This window comes from Diadema setosum, chromosome 13 (assembly GCF_964275005.1).
Source record: "Diadema setosum chromosome 13, eeDiaSeto1, whole genome shotgun sequence".
NCBI classification, from domain to species: domain Eukaryota; kingdom Metazoa; phylum Echinodermata; class Echinoidea; order Diadematoida; family Diadematidae; genus Diadema; species Diadema setosum.
The window spans coordinates 8,030,372-8,048,157 of NC_092697.1; the positions used below are offsets into that span (position 1 = coordinate 8,030,372).

Sequence of the window (17,786 nt, forward strand, 5' to 3'; positions counted from 1 at the left end):
TCTGGAAGGAAATACTGATTTAGTGATTTAGGAGATCTGAGAATAGTGTCTCAAAGCCCCAAATTACCTTATAATGGATGTGTATCTGAGATTACAATCTAATTTAAGAACCACTGTAAATCTCACACACTACCTTGATTTCTGAATTGACAACAAGTACACTGTACTGTGTTTAGCTAGAATGGGTCATAAACACTAGAATTGCACTTGTAGGAGCAAATGAACAGGATGCCTACAAAGTGTTTTCAATCATCACCCACTTCCTTAATTCTGGCTTAATTGCTGTATAACAACATCTATTGTACAGTATTTCTTGCATCTTAGATAAGATCTGCTTATGTTAGTTCTAGTGGATATTAAAAAAGCAGCATGAGCATATAGGTCTCTCAGTGCAAGTGTGTGTAAAAAGGAAACTTTAGGGTGAAGGTTACCTAACTGATGACTGAAAATGTAAGACTGGAAGACAAGTCTAATTCAAACCCTGTTAAACCTTGTTTCAAACATCTCAATTAGTTCCTGTTTTGGTTGTGCAGAGAGAGGTGCAATATTCCGTGGAAGCTCAGGGGCTTGAGGAACGAGGAGAGGTTCGTTGTTAACCTTCTTCCTCACAACCATCTCCATCATCTCGTACAAGTACCCATATTTCCTCTCTTCACGAACCTGCTTCAGTACCCAACGTTTGGTTGACTTGGACCACACAACCTTGAAACGCAGAGCTCCTTCTTCACTAGACCCTCGCATTGGATGATGAACTACAGCCTGCTTCCTCTGTGTGTTGAGGTTGTGGTCCAGTATAGCTAGCTGAGTGCGACCCTGCATAGTTAGGTAGTCAAAGGCCAGTCGCTTGGGACAGTACTTTAGCATTGCACCATGGAAGACTTCGAGCTCGCCAGTGTGGCAAGCTTTCGTCAAGAGACGGATGTCCTTCAGGATTTGCCTTGAGAAGATGACATCATTGAGGGCTTGATGGGATGGACTTCCCTTCTCCAGCCAGGCTTTGGAGGCTCGATCCTCTTCTTCCAATTCACCATGGGCACAACAATGGATCTGGTCACCAGTCTCCCATTCATGCTGATCTGTGATGTGGAACGTTAGGGAGGTCCACTTCTCCACCAGAAGATCAGCATCACCATCACATGAGTCCGCGCACCACCACAGATGATTCGATATTGACTGTATCCAAGGTGCAAGCGCTTCACATGACTTTTTCTTGGCCGCCTCAAGAAGTTTCTTTTTGACTGATTTGGCAAGATGCTATACATCAAATTGGTGAACAATGTTTGGGTAGTCCTTCTTGATCAGAGCACAAATGCCAACATGCCTGTCTGTAGCCACGAGCGATGGTATGACATGATCTGCTGCAAGGCTCTCCATGCATCGCTGAAAGCCAAGCTTCTCCATAGCCACAGAGCTTGTGGTCTCCGACACCTGCACCAAAGCCGAGGCAATGATTTCGTTCGTGTGGCGGTCCATCATTGAGTATGTGCAGTATTTGGCTGAATAGCCTGGTGAATCACACCGTCCATCTCCACATACCTCTGGTGTGCTGGTTCGGACACTGCGGAGAGGGGCAATGTGACCCAGATAGTACTCATTAATCACTGGCAGTAGAAGATTACTCTAATAATCGAAGAAAGCTGATTTGCCGATGTACTCTAACCCCAGTATGGATGTAAAGGTTCGCATTTGCTTCTCAGTGGAACCACTAAAAAGGGTAGCAGCTGCACAAAGAATGTTTCCTGCACCTGTCTGGTTAATGATGGGTTGTGACGCCCAGTTCAGCATTACATGCCCAGACAAACAGATCAGCTTCACTCGAAGGAGGGTACCAGATGTAGACTTCTGCTTCTCGTCTACAGGGCATTGGCAGACCTCGCAGCGCAGTAGACTATCGAACAGCATGTCCAGGTTTTCCTCGAAGACCAGGTATTTGGCTTGCTGAACACATGTGGTATGTAATGGCGCCTCAATATCGTACTCCTCCTCGGGTTCACTCTGGTGATCACTTGGAATGTAGCTGGATTCCGATGCTCTCATTGGGTCGCTTGGGAACGAACTTTAATCTGAAGATGACGTTGTTGTTTTACGATGAGGAGGCTGCAAGGTAAAAGTGAAAAGAAGGAAAAATTATGCTTTATTCTTTTCTTATTTTGGTAAAAAAAAAAAACATTATCCAGGTGTGTCATAGTGAATATCAGAAATAAAATGAAAACATATTTGGTTCTTTCAATCATTCAAATAATGCAAACTTTACTGAAGATACCTTGCATCCCCCAAAAAAGAGAAATTATGAGCTCCTGTAAAGAGTGCAAAGTTTTTGTATTTTGTGTATTCATTGTGTATTCAACAAAACAAATTGAAGTCTTTTATTTGGTACACCGTATGTGTACGTGTGTTTATTCCACAAAACAAAATGAACAAGGGAGCAACATAACAAAAGGATGTCCAAAGAAAATGTTTGAAAAGCGTGCAAATCTCAACTCGGACTCTCACAAATTGAGACGAACGTGACATTGACAAAGTTTGGTGCACACTTATTGTGCAATGAGCTCTAAAAGAATGCATAATGTACATATGTATATCTTTGGGAAAATGATCACTTTTGCATTTTTGTTAAACTATGCAAATTTATGCAACTAATATTTTGCCACATATACCATATATTAGAGTTGGAGAATTCCTATTAAGTGCATGATTAGTTATAATAGCAAGTTTCACAATTTTACAGCATGAAAAGCTGCAATTTCAAAATAATATCTCAAATATTTCAGTATTTTTGTAATTTCTATGCATTTCTGCATTTCATCATTTTTCTCTAAATTTATTACATACTAAATGTAAATCATTAACACAAACTCAATAACATCAAAGTTATACGAGCAAATGTTGAAGCATTTATGATTTTCCTGGGAAACCCACTTTTCTTGGGATTTATATACAAATAGCAGTTTTGGGGCTGACATGCATCTGCAACATGTCAAAAGACTTCATAACAGTAGGCCCGACTGATGCAAGTCTGGTTTTAAAAGTTGCACAAGCCTTGGCAGGTCAAAGTCCTGAAATAGCGACATTTTTTATTCTTAATAATATTTATTCTTTTTTTTTTTGGGGGGGGGGGCATTGCAAAGTAAGAGGGGAAAAAATGCAATCTTTCCCCAATTTAGGGTCAAGAGCAGCTCTGATTAAAATAGATATTAAAGTGATTAGGTGTGCTCGTTGCCAAGAGCAACCTGTTCATAGGGAGAGGATTAAAAGTTAAATCTCACAAAATGGGAACTAAACGGACCAAGATTCATCTGGCTATTTCTGGTCTAGGGCAATTACCCCCTGGGCAATTACCCCTGACCCTTCCCCTGTCCCTAATCCTAATCCTAATCCTGAAACTAATCCTAACCATAACCCAAACTCCTAACACTAAACCTAACCCTAACCCTAATCTTAACTCTAACCTTACCACTAATCAGTATTTAGCCGGGGGGGGGGGGGGGGGGGGGGTAATTGCCCTCTGGGGGTAATTGCCTGGATACGGGCTATTTCATTCTGTTTACATGAATAGCTGTCTTCTCTTTCTCGCCTTCTTCCTCTGCTGGTCCTGCTTAATTATGTGTATCGTCAGAACTAACCAAGCTTTGCTGGAGTGATTGGGGGCTTGACCTTGTGGTCTGCTAACTTTTTGTGTCGGGGGCAAGGCTTCCCATGCAAGCTCCTCTCCTTGAGCATCCCCATCCCCCACAACATGATGGCCAGGGAATTGGCATACATTGAATTGGTCTTTTGCTTTCCCAGTAGGTGATGGCATATCCGTTGCCAAGAGCAACCTGTTTATAGGGAGAGGATTAAAAGTTAAATCTCACAAAATGGGAACTAAAAGGCAAGGATTCATCAGGCAATCTTATTACAAAACTTTAGAATTCCAGTGACTCCTTGTCTGGTAAAGCGATACCTCTTGAGCATCTCTGTGTCGTTGTATATGTTCGGCGGGTCAGCCCTATCTCTTAAAAACCCTGTCACCCGTGAGGGGTCTCTTCACAGCCACTGCTAAGAGGACTGCTGTTGAATGTTTCTTTGTCTATGGCTGCTACAAATGTACTAGGATGCCCTTCCTGTAGTATTTGACAACTTTGGTTGTTATTTCATGGAGGTAGGTGACCAGTTACATAATGAGGGCATAGATGGATTTCTGTTAGAGTCAAAGCATTGAGGAGCATCATATCCCTGTTACTGTTGACCGAGACGCTGATTGGAATACATATATTCTTGGGTAAATGTTAGCGAATCTGTGTTTGTGATGTCATCATAGTGTTGTAGCATGCATTCAAAGTCATATACAGCAAAGTAGGGCAAATAGCAATCGATCTCCGGAGCATGAATTCCTTTACTCTCCAACTCCTTGAAGTCGGTTGATGGTGTGACGTACACCCCTCCGGGATAGACGGTGCGTGTACTGTTGGATTGACATGAAGACCTGTTCTGATTTAATTTCTACCCATTCTCCCACAGCTTCCCAAGCTTAGGACATTCAATCCTGCGTGCACATGGAATAACCTCTCTTGTTACCTGGGTTTTTTGTTTGTTTTCTTTTTCTTCTTTTTTTAGCCCATAGTCTGGTGTCATTAAAAAAAAAGAGAAGATTCCAGGTAAGTAATCAAGCTCACTGATTCCCCAATTATGAAAGTAGAAGGCGTGCATAATTCACAAATAATCTGCATGAATTTAGCAGTTGTTATGATTGTCGAACCTGGTGTAGTGGTTGCTGAAGGTGATGAAGGATTGCTAACAGTAAGTGATGAAGTTGAAACAGAAGTAGGCATAGCACTTCGCTGTTGACACAGATATAACTGCTGTCTGGTGTGAAGGTCTCTCAAGACTACCACATGTTGGATGAGTCCCAGAAAGCTTCTGATATATTACATGACCTTAGGTTCTCAACTAGCATACTACATCACATCTACAATATGTAGAAAATAAAAAATGAAAAACACTAGTAGGAGCAGTTTATCAATCTCTTTCATATTCTACAAAATCACTCATTTCCAGAGTGTTCTAGGGAATAACTTCTTCCATCTTGCCTAGAGCAGATAAAATCCTTGAGGAGGATGTGGTTGACAAGTGTCTCTTCCCCCAACATGCTCGCAATGAGAGAAGACCAGCAGCATAAAAGGGGAAAGTACTGCTACTGTTAAAATCCTATTTAGTGGATTTAGCCCATGGTCTGGTTCTTCACTATGCAAAGGTGGGGATGCGGTAGAGTAATATATGATATCTTCCCCTCTCCATACCTGTTAAAGACTTCCTGCCATAATGCTATCAAGGCTTAAGGGTTCAGAGCTCCCATCCCAATAAATTCAGTTTGAAATGTAGTCCCTTCTCTGTTCTGAACTCAATGTAGGTAGTGTGAGTAGAACATCAACAGTGGCACTGCAAGTATGTGCATTATCCTCCGCTCCAGCCTACTCATGCGATTGAATTGCACTGTAATATGGGGTACAATAAGGAAATCACTTCCTATGGCGTAACAAAGGAGCTTCATTAGAAGTTCCTCGTCAAGCGATTGCAATGATCTTCAGGGTACTGACTTATGGTGCGGTTGAAGGTTTGAGTGGATGCATTTTTAATTTGGTGCATTTGCAACCTTCCTACCATTTCGTGTGAGGTTCTTGTACAGGTTGATGACAGCAGCTCGAGATCTGAATTCTTCAAATTTTTGACATGCTTGCAAACTGCCGGCATTGACTCTACAGCCCTCTTGGACCTTCCTACAGCAACTTTAGGCATGTTCCCCTGGCTCCTATTTCTTCCACAATTAATGAGGACCTTCTCCATGACCTTGAGGGGCTTCAGAAGGGGGTACGATACATCAAGCCAAATATTCAGCGGAATGTACTGTAGCTATCAAGAGCAGAAAGTGTGGTTCATGTTTCTCCGAAACACTTCGGTGCAAGTTGTTTGTCCTGACGTGGGTTATAACTGTTGTTTACTCATCACAAAAGTCTGTTTTCTGTACATAATGATTTTACCCATTGATATGTTGCTCCTGGTATTTGGTGAACACTGACTTGAGAATCTGCTGAAAAATGCTTGTTAATATTCATCAGAGTGAATCACCAAGTAGTAACACTTGCTGCAGTGGCCGGGAAAACCTAATTACAAATGAAAGGAGAGATACTGCCCCTATCTTGAGCCTCACCGCTAGTAAGCGGCTAGTAAGCGGCAGCCTTGCACTGTACGCTGTAATTGGTTCGCCTTGCCCTTTATTAGAGGAGTATAATCTTTTGAGCGATACTACTCCCAATTCTACTGCTCCATTAAATCCTTCTAGTTTACTGACAATTTCCTCGACTGTGGCCTCGATCTCCATATTAGGAATGAATTGGCCTGCCTCTCTGCATAATGACCTATGGACCAATCTGGCCAGTGTACTAGGATTACAACCCTCATTGAACTGAAGACAATCAATCTCCTGTTTCCATACCTCGACCGATACCCAATAATTTAAAACGACGTAGGATAACTGTGTGGGACCTTTGGGTCTATAGGGCCGAGGGCAGTGGGTTTACTCCAGATTCCACTTTTATTACAAGATTAGATTAGGGGACCATAGTTACCTCTTTTACTTTATTACCACCCACGCTTGCTTTGCTTGGCCTTCGCTTTTGTGGGCTAACGTTTGCTGTTGTATGAAGGAACATACCTCATCTCACGTTGATATAATCTCAAATGTAAATTTTGGATGACATTGATGCTTACCTCTTTATAGTATGATCTTCCGGGGACATTAGAAGATGTGTCCATTCAGGTAATCAGAAAAATCAGATGTGCATTGATCATGTCCCTGCGTGGATCTTGGGAAAGTGTTCTGACATTGAAAAGAGGCTCGAATAGGCTCGAATTCCGAAGACGATGTGATCATTGCATTTCAAATTGGTAGTAATGTTGGTGTAAGTACTGATCAATTGCACTGAAAATCTGAAATTTCACTTGTTGAATCAGCAAACGAGCTGGCCCTGACACTAGGTTCCTCGCAAAAATCGCAAACAGAACTACCTGTGCCACTGGTGCTAGTGAATGCTAGTGCTATGCGCTTACGTTGGAAATGAACATCGGACATGTTGGGCCATTGCAGCTAATAAGGTCTTATTATGACGGACAGCCACATAGGCCTACACATACCGCACGTAGGTGAGATATGCTGACTGCCATCTAGGAAGAACAAGTACCCCATACTGCAATACGTTTTAGCAGGGATGGCAGATTTTCTACCTTTTGTGGGAAAATTGATTTAAATTTGGCAATAAATGTGTATGTGTGTTGTAGTTGTTGTTTTAATGTTAGAGCTACTAGAATTGTTAAAATAAAATCGCATCTCCAACCACACAAGCAAAATGCGTGTTCACGCAATCAATCTCCCTTTTTTAAACTTTATGATTTACCTGGAAAGAAGTTCACACAAATAAGCAAGATGAGTCAAAATATTCCCTTTTCTGTATTTACCATAAAAATAACTCTGGTATGTTCAAATTGAAAGATTGCACCAGTTACAATTAAATGTGAGAAGAGTGTAATAAAATGACATTGTAAGACACTCAAAATATGGACGGTTAAATAAATGTAACATGTGCGATGTAGAATGTAGAATGTAGTGCTACATTTAGCCCCCTCCCAGATCGCTAGTGAAGAAGTCCATGAAGACGAAGACTAAAAACAAGGGATCGATGATGAAATGTAAACAAAGTAGGGGTTGAAAAGTTCAAGTGTCGAAATACATGTACTGTACGTAGCGAGCTGGCCAATGTACTCGCTTACCGGTGCGCGTCGTTCGTGGCGACTGCTGCAATTGTGTGGGCTGGTGCGGTGCCGAATGCTGCGGTTGCGTAGGCTGCCGTAGGCTGCCAGCATGATGTTGTTGAAAGGCGGTTCGCTTCCGCGATGTACTGCGCGACCCGCTTCCACGGCCGCAGTTGCCGCCTCTGGACTGCTGACGCCCCCACTCGTCTAGACGGGAGGCTAGTGCACACACCTGCGTTGTTGGCATGGCAACCTGTGTAGTGAGGTGCGCTACTGGATCCGCCGCCGGAGGACTGGGAGTCATCGGTAGGAGGGTAGCCGACGGGGCGGGGAAGGACTGGGATATGGATGACGGTGCTGCCACTGTTGTCACCAATAGTGGCGTTGCGACCTCGACAATCTTGTCTGCAAGTTCAGCAACTTGCTCAATGGTGACTTCAGTGGACGTAGATGCCAAAATCTGCTGAACGTTGTTAGGTAGACATTGTAAAAACAGCTGTTTGAGAATGCTGTCCTCTAAAGTAGCGTCCGCGAGCAGTTGTTTCATGCGGCGTAAGAGTTGAGATGGCTTACGGTCGCCCAGCTCCTCCGCCGTGAGTAGCTGATGAAGCCGCCTCTGCTCTGATACAGTGGTCCTTTTGATAAGCTCCGCCTTCAGCTTGTCGTATGCATCGGTGGCGGGAGGGGAGATGATGAAATCCCTCACTTCCTGCGCTATCTCTGGTTGCAGGGAGGAGATCACATAGGCGAAACGCGTTTGTTGAGTGGTGATGCTCCTGGTGGTGAACTGCGCCTCTACCTGAGCAAACCAGAGGGTGGGATTATTGGGCCAAAAAGGGGGGAGCTTGAGGCTGATCGCCGTGACCGCAGGTGTCAATGTCGTGGCGGCGGGGGTAGCGTTATCCTCGTCGGCCATTGTAGTAGTGAAGGATGAAGAATGAAAGATGTGAAATTGGCCCTATGTAAACTATCACGTCGGGGTCACCAATATGGGAAAATTGATTTAAATTTGGCAATAAATGTGTATGTGTGTTGTTGTTGTTTTAACGTTAGAGCTACTAGAATTATTAGAATAAAATCGCATCTACAACCACACAAGCAAAATACGTGTTCACACAATCAGTCTCCCTTTTTTTTAAACTTTATGATATACCTGGAAAGAAGTTCACACAAATAAGCAATATGAGTCAAAATATTCCCTTTTCTGTATTTACCATGAAAATAACTCTGGTATGTTCGAGTTGAAATATTGCACCAGTTACAATTAAATGTGAGAAGAGTGTAATAAAATGACATTGTAAGACACTCATAATATGGACGGTTAAATAAATGTAACATGTACGATGTAGAATGTAGCGCTACACTTTCATGCAGCTAAGCCTGGCCTAATTTAATAATCCAGCATATAGGTCATTCAGACTGGTGGTGTCACGCATGGGTTCTGAGGAATTTATTGACTACCCTCTCCTTTCGTTTTAGTTCCATGGTATATTATGCTTCACGTTCGGGAGAACTCTGTTTGATTAAGATTCCTTTCCTGAGTCATTTAGTCTTTCTTTCATGTGAGTTCCATTCTGCCATTTTAGTTCCATCTGAATTTCTGAGTAGTCCATTCTTGCCTCACTTATCCTTACTACTTGTGAGTCGCACAGCCACTTGTTCAAAGTGGTCTGAGAGACCATTTGTTGCTCTGGAGGCATGGCAGTTGATTAATCCCCTCCGTCATCTTGTAATGTACTCTTAGGAACTACTGTTTCGTGGTATGTTGGAGGTTCACAAAAATTCACTGTGGCTCCGTCCGCACCAACTGGGTTGGAAAGTGCAACAGCCCTCCTGGTGTGGCTGATGAAAAGCTGCAAGTTTTCCGTCTCCCAACTCTAGCCTGTATCTGGTCCAAGTGGACGTGGCAGTTGTGTACGAGCATGGGCATGGACAGTTGGTTGGTTGGGTTAAGCAGGATGTTTTAGGCACCTCCAGGGGGATGTTCCATAAAGCTGTTCTTAAAGTTACGAACAACTTACGAGCGACTGGTGATCAGTTCTAATGTACTATGCTTCTCAGAATTTCCATAATTCAGCACAAGAACTGATCACCAGTCGCTGGTAAGTTATTCGTAACTTTACGAACAGCTCTACGAAACAGGGCCCAGGGGTGGCTCAACATCTTTCAACAACTGAGCCCCAGGTTTGCATACAAAGGGGCGATCACTTCTTCAGTTGGTGTTTGTGAAACAGCCTTTCTTTCTCGGTTGACTTGGATTTCAACCCCCATAGAGTCTGTTCGTATTCAGACATTCCTCAACCATGTCTGTGAAAATATAGAGAAGCAAGTGTACTCTGATCACCATTCAGTAACTTCTGTGCATTAGTAATGCAGCTTGGAATCCTCTTTGTTACATCAGCCCAATTTTTCTTTGCTCATGCGTTAATTTAGTCGGTGTATTTTGTCAGAACGTGGGCTGACTGAACACACTTTGAATACACGTTCAACAGGGATTCAGTGTACACTTGCAGACTATCATTTTGATCTTTGCCCCCTTTTTCCTACCATTTTACCTGGTCACTATACCATCATGTTTATTTTGCATCATTCATTCTTCTGATTTCTTGCATTGACTATTGTTAGTCCTCTACTGTCTGTCCGTGACCTTTCAAACATGCAGTTCTCTTCCTGATCTCGGTATTTCCTCTACCACTACCCTTTAATATTTTATTCTCCCTTTTATCCAGTTATCCTTCCAGGAGAAAATGTAAGCACATGAACACGGGCCTGATGACCTTTGCACCCATATTGCACAGTCCTCATGTCATTAATACCTATATCTTGGTGCAATTTCTCATTAAAAAAAAAAAAAAAAGAAAGAAAAGAAAAGAGAGAGAAGAAAATCAGTAAATGTCACGGTCAAAGCTGAAGTGAGGGTACATGACTGTGTGATCACAAACAATTTTCGCAAATTTGACATGTTCCAGAATGCAGTAACATGGGTGCATACGTAAAAAGCCAAATATTGGCGGAAATAAAGCATGCATTTAGAGCCTACTGGAATTATTACAGTTAGTGATTATTGCCACTTTGATTTTACAGAAGATTTTCTGGTTTCATTTAGGAATTACATTCCCATCTCGATGCATACTGTACTGTAAAAGTGGATATTTTTGTGCGACTGATTTTTCGCGCTTGGCCAGATAAGAAGAGTTTGGTGTGTTTTTAATTCTGCGGAATCAAGACATGAACTACTATAACATATGGCAAGCAAAAATATTTGTGTGCTATTACAGTATTTTTGCACTAGTTTCTGGTTGCGCGAAAATTTCATCACCGCAAAAATTTCCACTTTTACAGTGCCCCATATTATCAGCAAAACTGTCAGTAACATATTCGAAATGTATGTTGGTACCATTACTGTTTTTTTTTAGCTGGTCTCTTATCAGTATTCTCATGAGGTTGACTACTGCTTTAGGGTGTAAGGTAGAAATCAGTGCCCTGCTGAAGTCATTACAATAGGGTTTCCTTGTAGAACAAGACTTGTTAAAATGTATGTCGACCTAGGTAGGAGATGAAAGTATTATTGAGGATAATGTGCTTACCACATTTTTATTTGTCCTAAATCAGATACAAGAAAAGTTTTGTTTTTTCATGAATTTAATTCCCAGACAAAAGCTATTCCTAGCACCAGTATTAGCCTGAATATTTTCTGTCAGAGATTTTATTCTTCCCTATTGAAAAAGCTGTCTCATATGTAGCCAAAAAATTATTGTCCATGTTACTTCAGCCATGCAAAGGTGTGTGTGTATGGCATTGTTTTTATCAGGTACCATTTCATTAAGAGATACATAGAGTTACTGCAGATGCTTTGGTTCAGTGATCTCGTTGATTCTATTTTTTGTGTACAATGTATATACATACATTAAAGACAAGTGTAACATCATTCGAGTTAATTTATTATTATTAAATCAAATAAAGATTATCTGGAAAAAAAAAAAAGTATTTTAGTGTGTACGTCCTTGTGTTTGTGTTGGCATATCCACGTCTTCATAGTACTTCTACATATTGTGGTTTTCTTTCTGTGTACGTGCTAAGACACAAAATCATGAACCACTTGTGTGGCATGTTGATGTACATATATCACATTACTGCAGAAGGGTGCGGGTATTCTAAATGAAATTTGATCAGTCCAGTTTTGCATAGAAATATTCACTGTGGAAACTGAGCAAAATTGTGTGTTCCACCTTAGATATGTGTTTGCATTCCTGTTACCATCCCATCTGGTATACACTTTTGTTGGTTGGTTGTTTGCTTTTTATGCTTCTGATTCTTGTCCAATCAAGCTGTTATCGTTACCTTGGTCTCTGAATCAAAATGCCTACCATTCTTTTTGTGCAGTGTATGTCTAGTGTGCCTACTCACTCTTGGCATTATTCGTTTGTGATTTCCTGTCTATTGTGTCTGTACAAAAGTATTATACACAGTGGACTCCCGTCATAACGAAGTCCTTGGGACCAGCAGTTTTCTTTCGTTATATCAAAATTTCATTATAACCAAACAAATCAACAATAAAAAACAGAGAGCCGATAATGCTATGGCCGGAATATTTATTTCGTTATAAACGTGTTCGTTATAATGGGAGTATACTCAGTCTGTACCATAAGTGCCCCATGGTAAGCTACAGTGGAATATACCAGCCATTCTGTGTCACCTTGTGTCACATCACTGTTCATTCAGCCTCTCTCTCTCTCTCTCTCTCTCTCTCTCTCTCTCATTATATATATATATATATATATATATATATATATATATATATATATGTATATATGAAGAGTTTGTTTGCAAAAACCAATAAGTCCATATTTGTCAAATGGAGATATTTGCCATTAAAGGTCAAGAAAAATAAAGAGAATAATAAGAATTTTTTTGCTTCTTTTGACCATATCTTCAAAAATGTACCTTTATATGTAGTGACCAATATATCATTTGAAAGGTATTATTTTGTACTTTATGACAGAGACCGTACTTCAAAATCTTCAAAAATGGACTTATCGGTTTTTGCAAACAAACTCTTCATATCTTCCAATCTATCTACAGGGATGCCAGTTTTTAGGCAAAAGCCTGAATTCAGGCCCGCACCCTGGCAGTATCAAAGTTCCCTAGGCCCTTTCATGTACAAATCAGCTTCATGTAGATGTGTTTCATACCCTCTCTTTCATTCTAACCGGCATCCCCGTTTCTTTCTAACTTTGTGTTTGTTTGTTTGTGTGTGTGTGTGTGTGTGTGTGTGTGTGTGTGCATGCGTGCGGGTGTGTGTGTGCACTTACCCATGGTGGAAAAGGAGGACATACACACAAACTGTACATTTAAACCGAGGACGTCCTCGGTTTGCAGACCATTCCAGACGGTTTGCTTTTGAATTTAGGAGTACATATTTGTAGGTCCTCGATTAACATTACTGTAATGAGTCCTCGGTTGTATGGTAATATTTGAATCTTCGGTTATATGGTAAAATTCTTGTGGGTAAAGCATGTCCTTGATTTCCACTATAGCCACGTATGTGTGTGCGCATGTGTGTGTATGTGTGTGTGTGAATAGAAAGATAGAAAGATAGGTAGATAGATAGATATATACTGTAGATTGATATACTGATAAGTATCTGTTACACTTGGATACATCCTTTCAATCTTGCTGCATAACTTCTCAACCTTGTCCATTGGCCATACTTTGTTCATTCTTTGGCCCAACCTCTTTTATGGCAAAGGACTACTGCTATCAAAAGCAGCAGGTTGATCCCGGGTGACTCGTAGCACGATCACATATGAGCACTTTTTACTCATCAATAATTTGTCTTTATGAACGAGGTCCAAATACATCCTTTACATGCTGTGAATACAATACATGTATACAGGGTAGGCTGTAGTTGGCCCATTTTTCCATTGATGCACTGTTTTAGTATCAGCTAAATTACTATATTTGCTTGTGGACTTTGCAAATGTACCTCACCTCAAATTATGACCAGGTTATTGAAAAAGGTAAATAACAAATAAAACATACATGTATATTGGTACTGCTGACACTACTAAAAGACACTTCTGTTGGTATAATAGTTATCATTATATTTGTAGTAAACACGGTGTTTGGCAAGTGGAGGTTACCGTACTACAGCCATGGTAACTGTGCATTGCAATGCTCAGGCCACCAGTGACCATTGGCCATCCTAATACAATAATTTCATGCTTCACCTAATATGCTCTAGTTTACTGCCTTGTGCACTCAGACTACCAAAATGTACTACACTGGATGGGATGTCCTCAGGACAAACAACGAATGAGAAATGTGGTTAAAGCTATAATGTGCAATCTAGAATTCACGTGTATGCCAGAACAAAATTATACTGTGAATATGTTGGTTTATAGGCAGTCAAAGTTTTAGAGCAGTACCGTACACACCAATTTAAGAAAAAAAAAAAAAAAAGACAAAGAAGACAGATCGTCCCTTTCTGTTCTTTTTTTTTTTTTTTATTTGCATCAACTACCATGTAAGCAATATCACAACCAACTCCCCTTCACACAGCATGCCTACAATATTAGCACACCTAGCATGAGATATTACACATAGTTTAATAGTGTACAGTTACACGTATGTAACTTGGGAGAGCAATAGATATATTTGTATTTACACTTTGCATTTGTACACACATATTGTAAGTCATATTAACTACTGAAGTAAATAGAAGAAGTGCTTCCCAAGAATGAGATAACTTCAAGATGGCAAAGGAGTCAGAATTTTACAAGGCAAGGTGAGAGTGTGCTACAACTATCAGAGCAAGACTGGTATCACATATTTATGAATAACTACAACCTTTTCTGATCAAAAAATACTAATTTCATTATAATTTAGTGCATGAAAGGGCTAGGCACACAAACAAAATGGAAGAATCATTCTTAAATTCATAGATTTATCTTAAATACAACCACCAAAACCACAATACAATATACCATGATACTGCCTCTCGGGTATTGGCACTCAAAAATGCAACAGAACATTTGTTAGTATGCTATGAAATACAAATCGCAACAGAACATTTTTTTTACTATGCTATGAAATGCAAATCTGTGTCTGGTGGATAATAATGTACAATGCTTTTCTTATTGCAAGCAAATTAAATATATGAAGAGTTTGTTCGCAAAAACCGATAAGTCCATTTTTGAAGATTTTGAAGTGCGGTCTCTGTCATAAAGTGCAAAATAATACCTTTTAAATGATATATTGGTCACTACATATAAAGGTACATTTTTGAAGTTATGGTCAAAAGAAACAAAAATTTTCTTATTATTCTCTTTATTTTTCTTGACCTTTAATCGCAAATATCTCCATTTGGCAAATATGGACTTATCGGTTTTTGCAAACAAACTCTTCATATATTCAAAACAAAAATGTGAGCTGTACAGATATTAAAATACAGGTACTGTCTGAATACTGCAAAAGCTCTACCTTTCCTGACATAGAGTACAGTCCAAAATTCACCTGAATTGTAAAAGTTTTGACAATTCTCCACTTCTTTGTGGGAGCCACAACAGGTACAAAATACTGTACGAGCTGAAATTTTCGTGGTGGTTTTATTTTCGCGAATTTCGCGAATTGCCTTTGAACCGCGAAAATAACAATGCGCAAATAAGTAAGTTCAGTTAGACCCTCGCAACCGCGAAATTAACAACACGCGTAAATGTCCTCCAAGTAGCAATTCGCGAAAATATCTGCACATGAAAATTTCAGCTCGTACAGTAGTGATAAAAAACAAACATACCAAACAAATATATTCACAACTACCACATGGACAAAGGGAGGTAAGGATAAATAATTTGTTCTGCCTGTGAAGTATTTCATGTAGTCCTACAAACTCAAATCTATGCTTGTAGTGTTGTAAGGCAAATGGTTTGTGCATATTCAGTCCACTTGTGACTGTGGAATTTTGATCAAGAAAAAGAAGAAAGTGGGGGAAAAAAAAAAAGGTAGAGGCTTTGCCTCAGGACTTCATCTCCATTCCAAGCACTGATTTTTAATAAGTAATGTAACGAGGCTATCTCTGGTTCAAGTAACACAAAGATTTTGCTTACTGCTCAAAGGTGGGAACTTTTCTCTTGAAAAAGGAAAACCTTCATTTTTCCTGCAAAAAAAAATTCTTGGTCACAAATTCAACCATTCAGGAAATTGCCTGAAAAGTCCCAATTCAAAAAAAAAAAGAGAGAAAAGAATTCTCATGAAATTTATGGCACTTATTAGCAATAAGGGTCTGTTTTTTTTTTTTTTTTTAATATAATGCAGAGCAGTACCATGGACTTCACGGATCTACACCCTGTTGACACAAACACCTTAATGAGCTGTTCAGAAGTCGAGCACAGTATCTTGTACGCATCTAACATAATTCTTTCTCTGTTAACCATCTCATTTAATTCCTATACATAACGTTAAACATTTCTTGCCAATGATGAAATGGATGTTACTACAGAAGAAGAATAAATAAATCAGATTCAGTAGTGATTCTCATCTATGAAATACAACTGGCTGCCTGTCCGTCTAAAGTATGCCATTATTACCAACTACAAGTCCACTTTAATCCCGAGCCTTTAAATAAAAAAAAAAAAAAAGTGTATACCAGATACTAAATCGACATACTCAGTGAGACCATGTACATATTAACAATACTTTAAACTGTCAAATGATCTTTTATTGTAAGTTGGAAGTTGATATAGATACTGAATTCCATCATACAATAAAATGCATGTACCTGAATATAAGAACAGCCTACGTCCATATTTGGCTATCATCTTCGCAGACCACTTGCGAAGTAATGCAAATGAGGATAATCATGCATGTGACTATTTTGAATTCCAACTTGTACATACATTATCACATTCCCATAACTGAAAAATAAAAAATATTAGGATTTTTTTTTTCCTTTTTTTTCCTCTCTCTCTCTCTCTCTATCTCTCTCAAAAATTTGTCCAATGCACTTTGGTTGTTCTTATTTTCTGTTATTCAATTATATTTCTCCAATCAAGGGCAATGGATAATTACAAGTGGTGTGGTATTGCAAATTTGGTGTCAAAAGATGCGGGAGACACGAAAGAAAAAAGTCATGAAACATCGCGGTGATAGCTTTATGCAATGGTGATGCATCGCGTGAAATGTCGGGGGGGGGGGGGGGAGACCTCCGAGGCCCCGCCTAATTAGCGTTAAAGAATGAAATAAAATAACTGATAATTAGTTGAATAATACTAGCAATTTGAAGTTAGCACGGAGCAATAACAGAAATGGATGTGTAAAACTTCCAGAACCATTGTAAACCTTTTTGAACTAGTGGGATGATCTCTACATGTTAGTGTTCATCATGATAGCATGGGAAAAGGGAAGCTCCTCTTTACATTTCTCAAATGGATGAGATTTCTGTTTGTGTGGGTTTTTTTTTCTTTAAAGAGTTATTACATTGTTCATATACACAAATAGATAAAAACTGAATAATTATGGGCAAGAGAAAAGAAAAAAACTTTGAATATTCCAGAACTTTTGTCAGTATTGAGAGTGAATAATACATGTCCTGCTCTCACAGACAAGGGTGTTTAAAAACTCATAATAGAATCTCTAAAAATTACAAACTGCAGTCAATATATAATTCAATGGACAAGGTGCAATACGTGATTGGCTGAAAGACATTGACAAACTAGCGAACAGCATGGATTACCATAGGTCTTTATGGCATTTCATCTCTGTCTTAGAATAATACAAGTTCAAGAAAATACTGGCTTTCATAATACAAGTGTACTAACAATCCAATCCATAATTGAAACCCAACAGCCTTCCATAGATGTATCAAATACTTGATATGTACAATACACATACGCATATGTATGTTCTGATCTTTTCTCACCAGTATTTCGTATACAGATAACACATACATTTAAGCCCCTCCCCCTCAAAAAAACCCAAACAAAAAAAAACCCCAAAAACGAAGA

The 17,786-nt window shown here is 39.7% G+C and overlaps 1 protein-coding gene and 1 pseudogene across 1 annotated transcript; both read right to left on the minus strand.

Moving 5' to 3' along the window:
- Positions 1 to 284: 284 nt before the first annotated feature.
- On the minus strand, positions 285 to 6,358 carry LOC140237142 (uncharacterized; annotated as a pseudogene).
- A 1,389-nt stretch (positions 6,359 to 7,747) lies between these two features.
- LOC140237144 (uncharacterized) lies at positions 7,748 to 8,701 on the minus strand. Its single transcript, XM_072317085.1, has one exon. It carries the CDS (start codon positions 8,699 to 8,701, stop codon positions 7,748 to 7,750), a length of 954 nt encoding a protein of 317 aa, XP_072173186.1.
- Between the last annotated feature and the right edge of the window lie 9,085 nt (positions 8,702 to 17,786).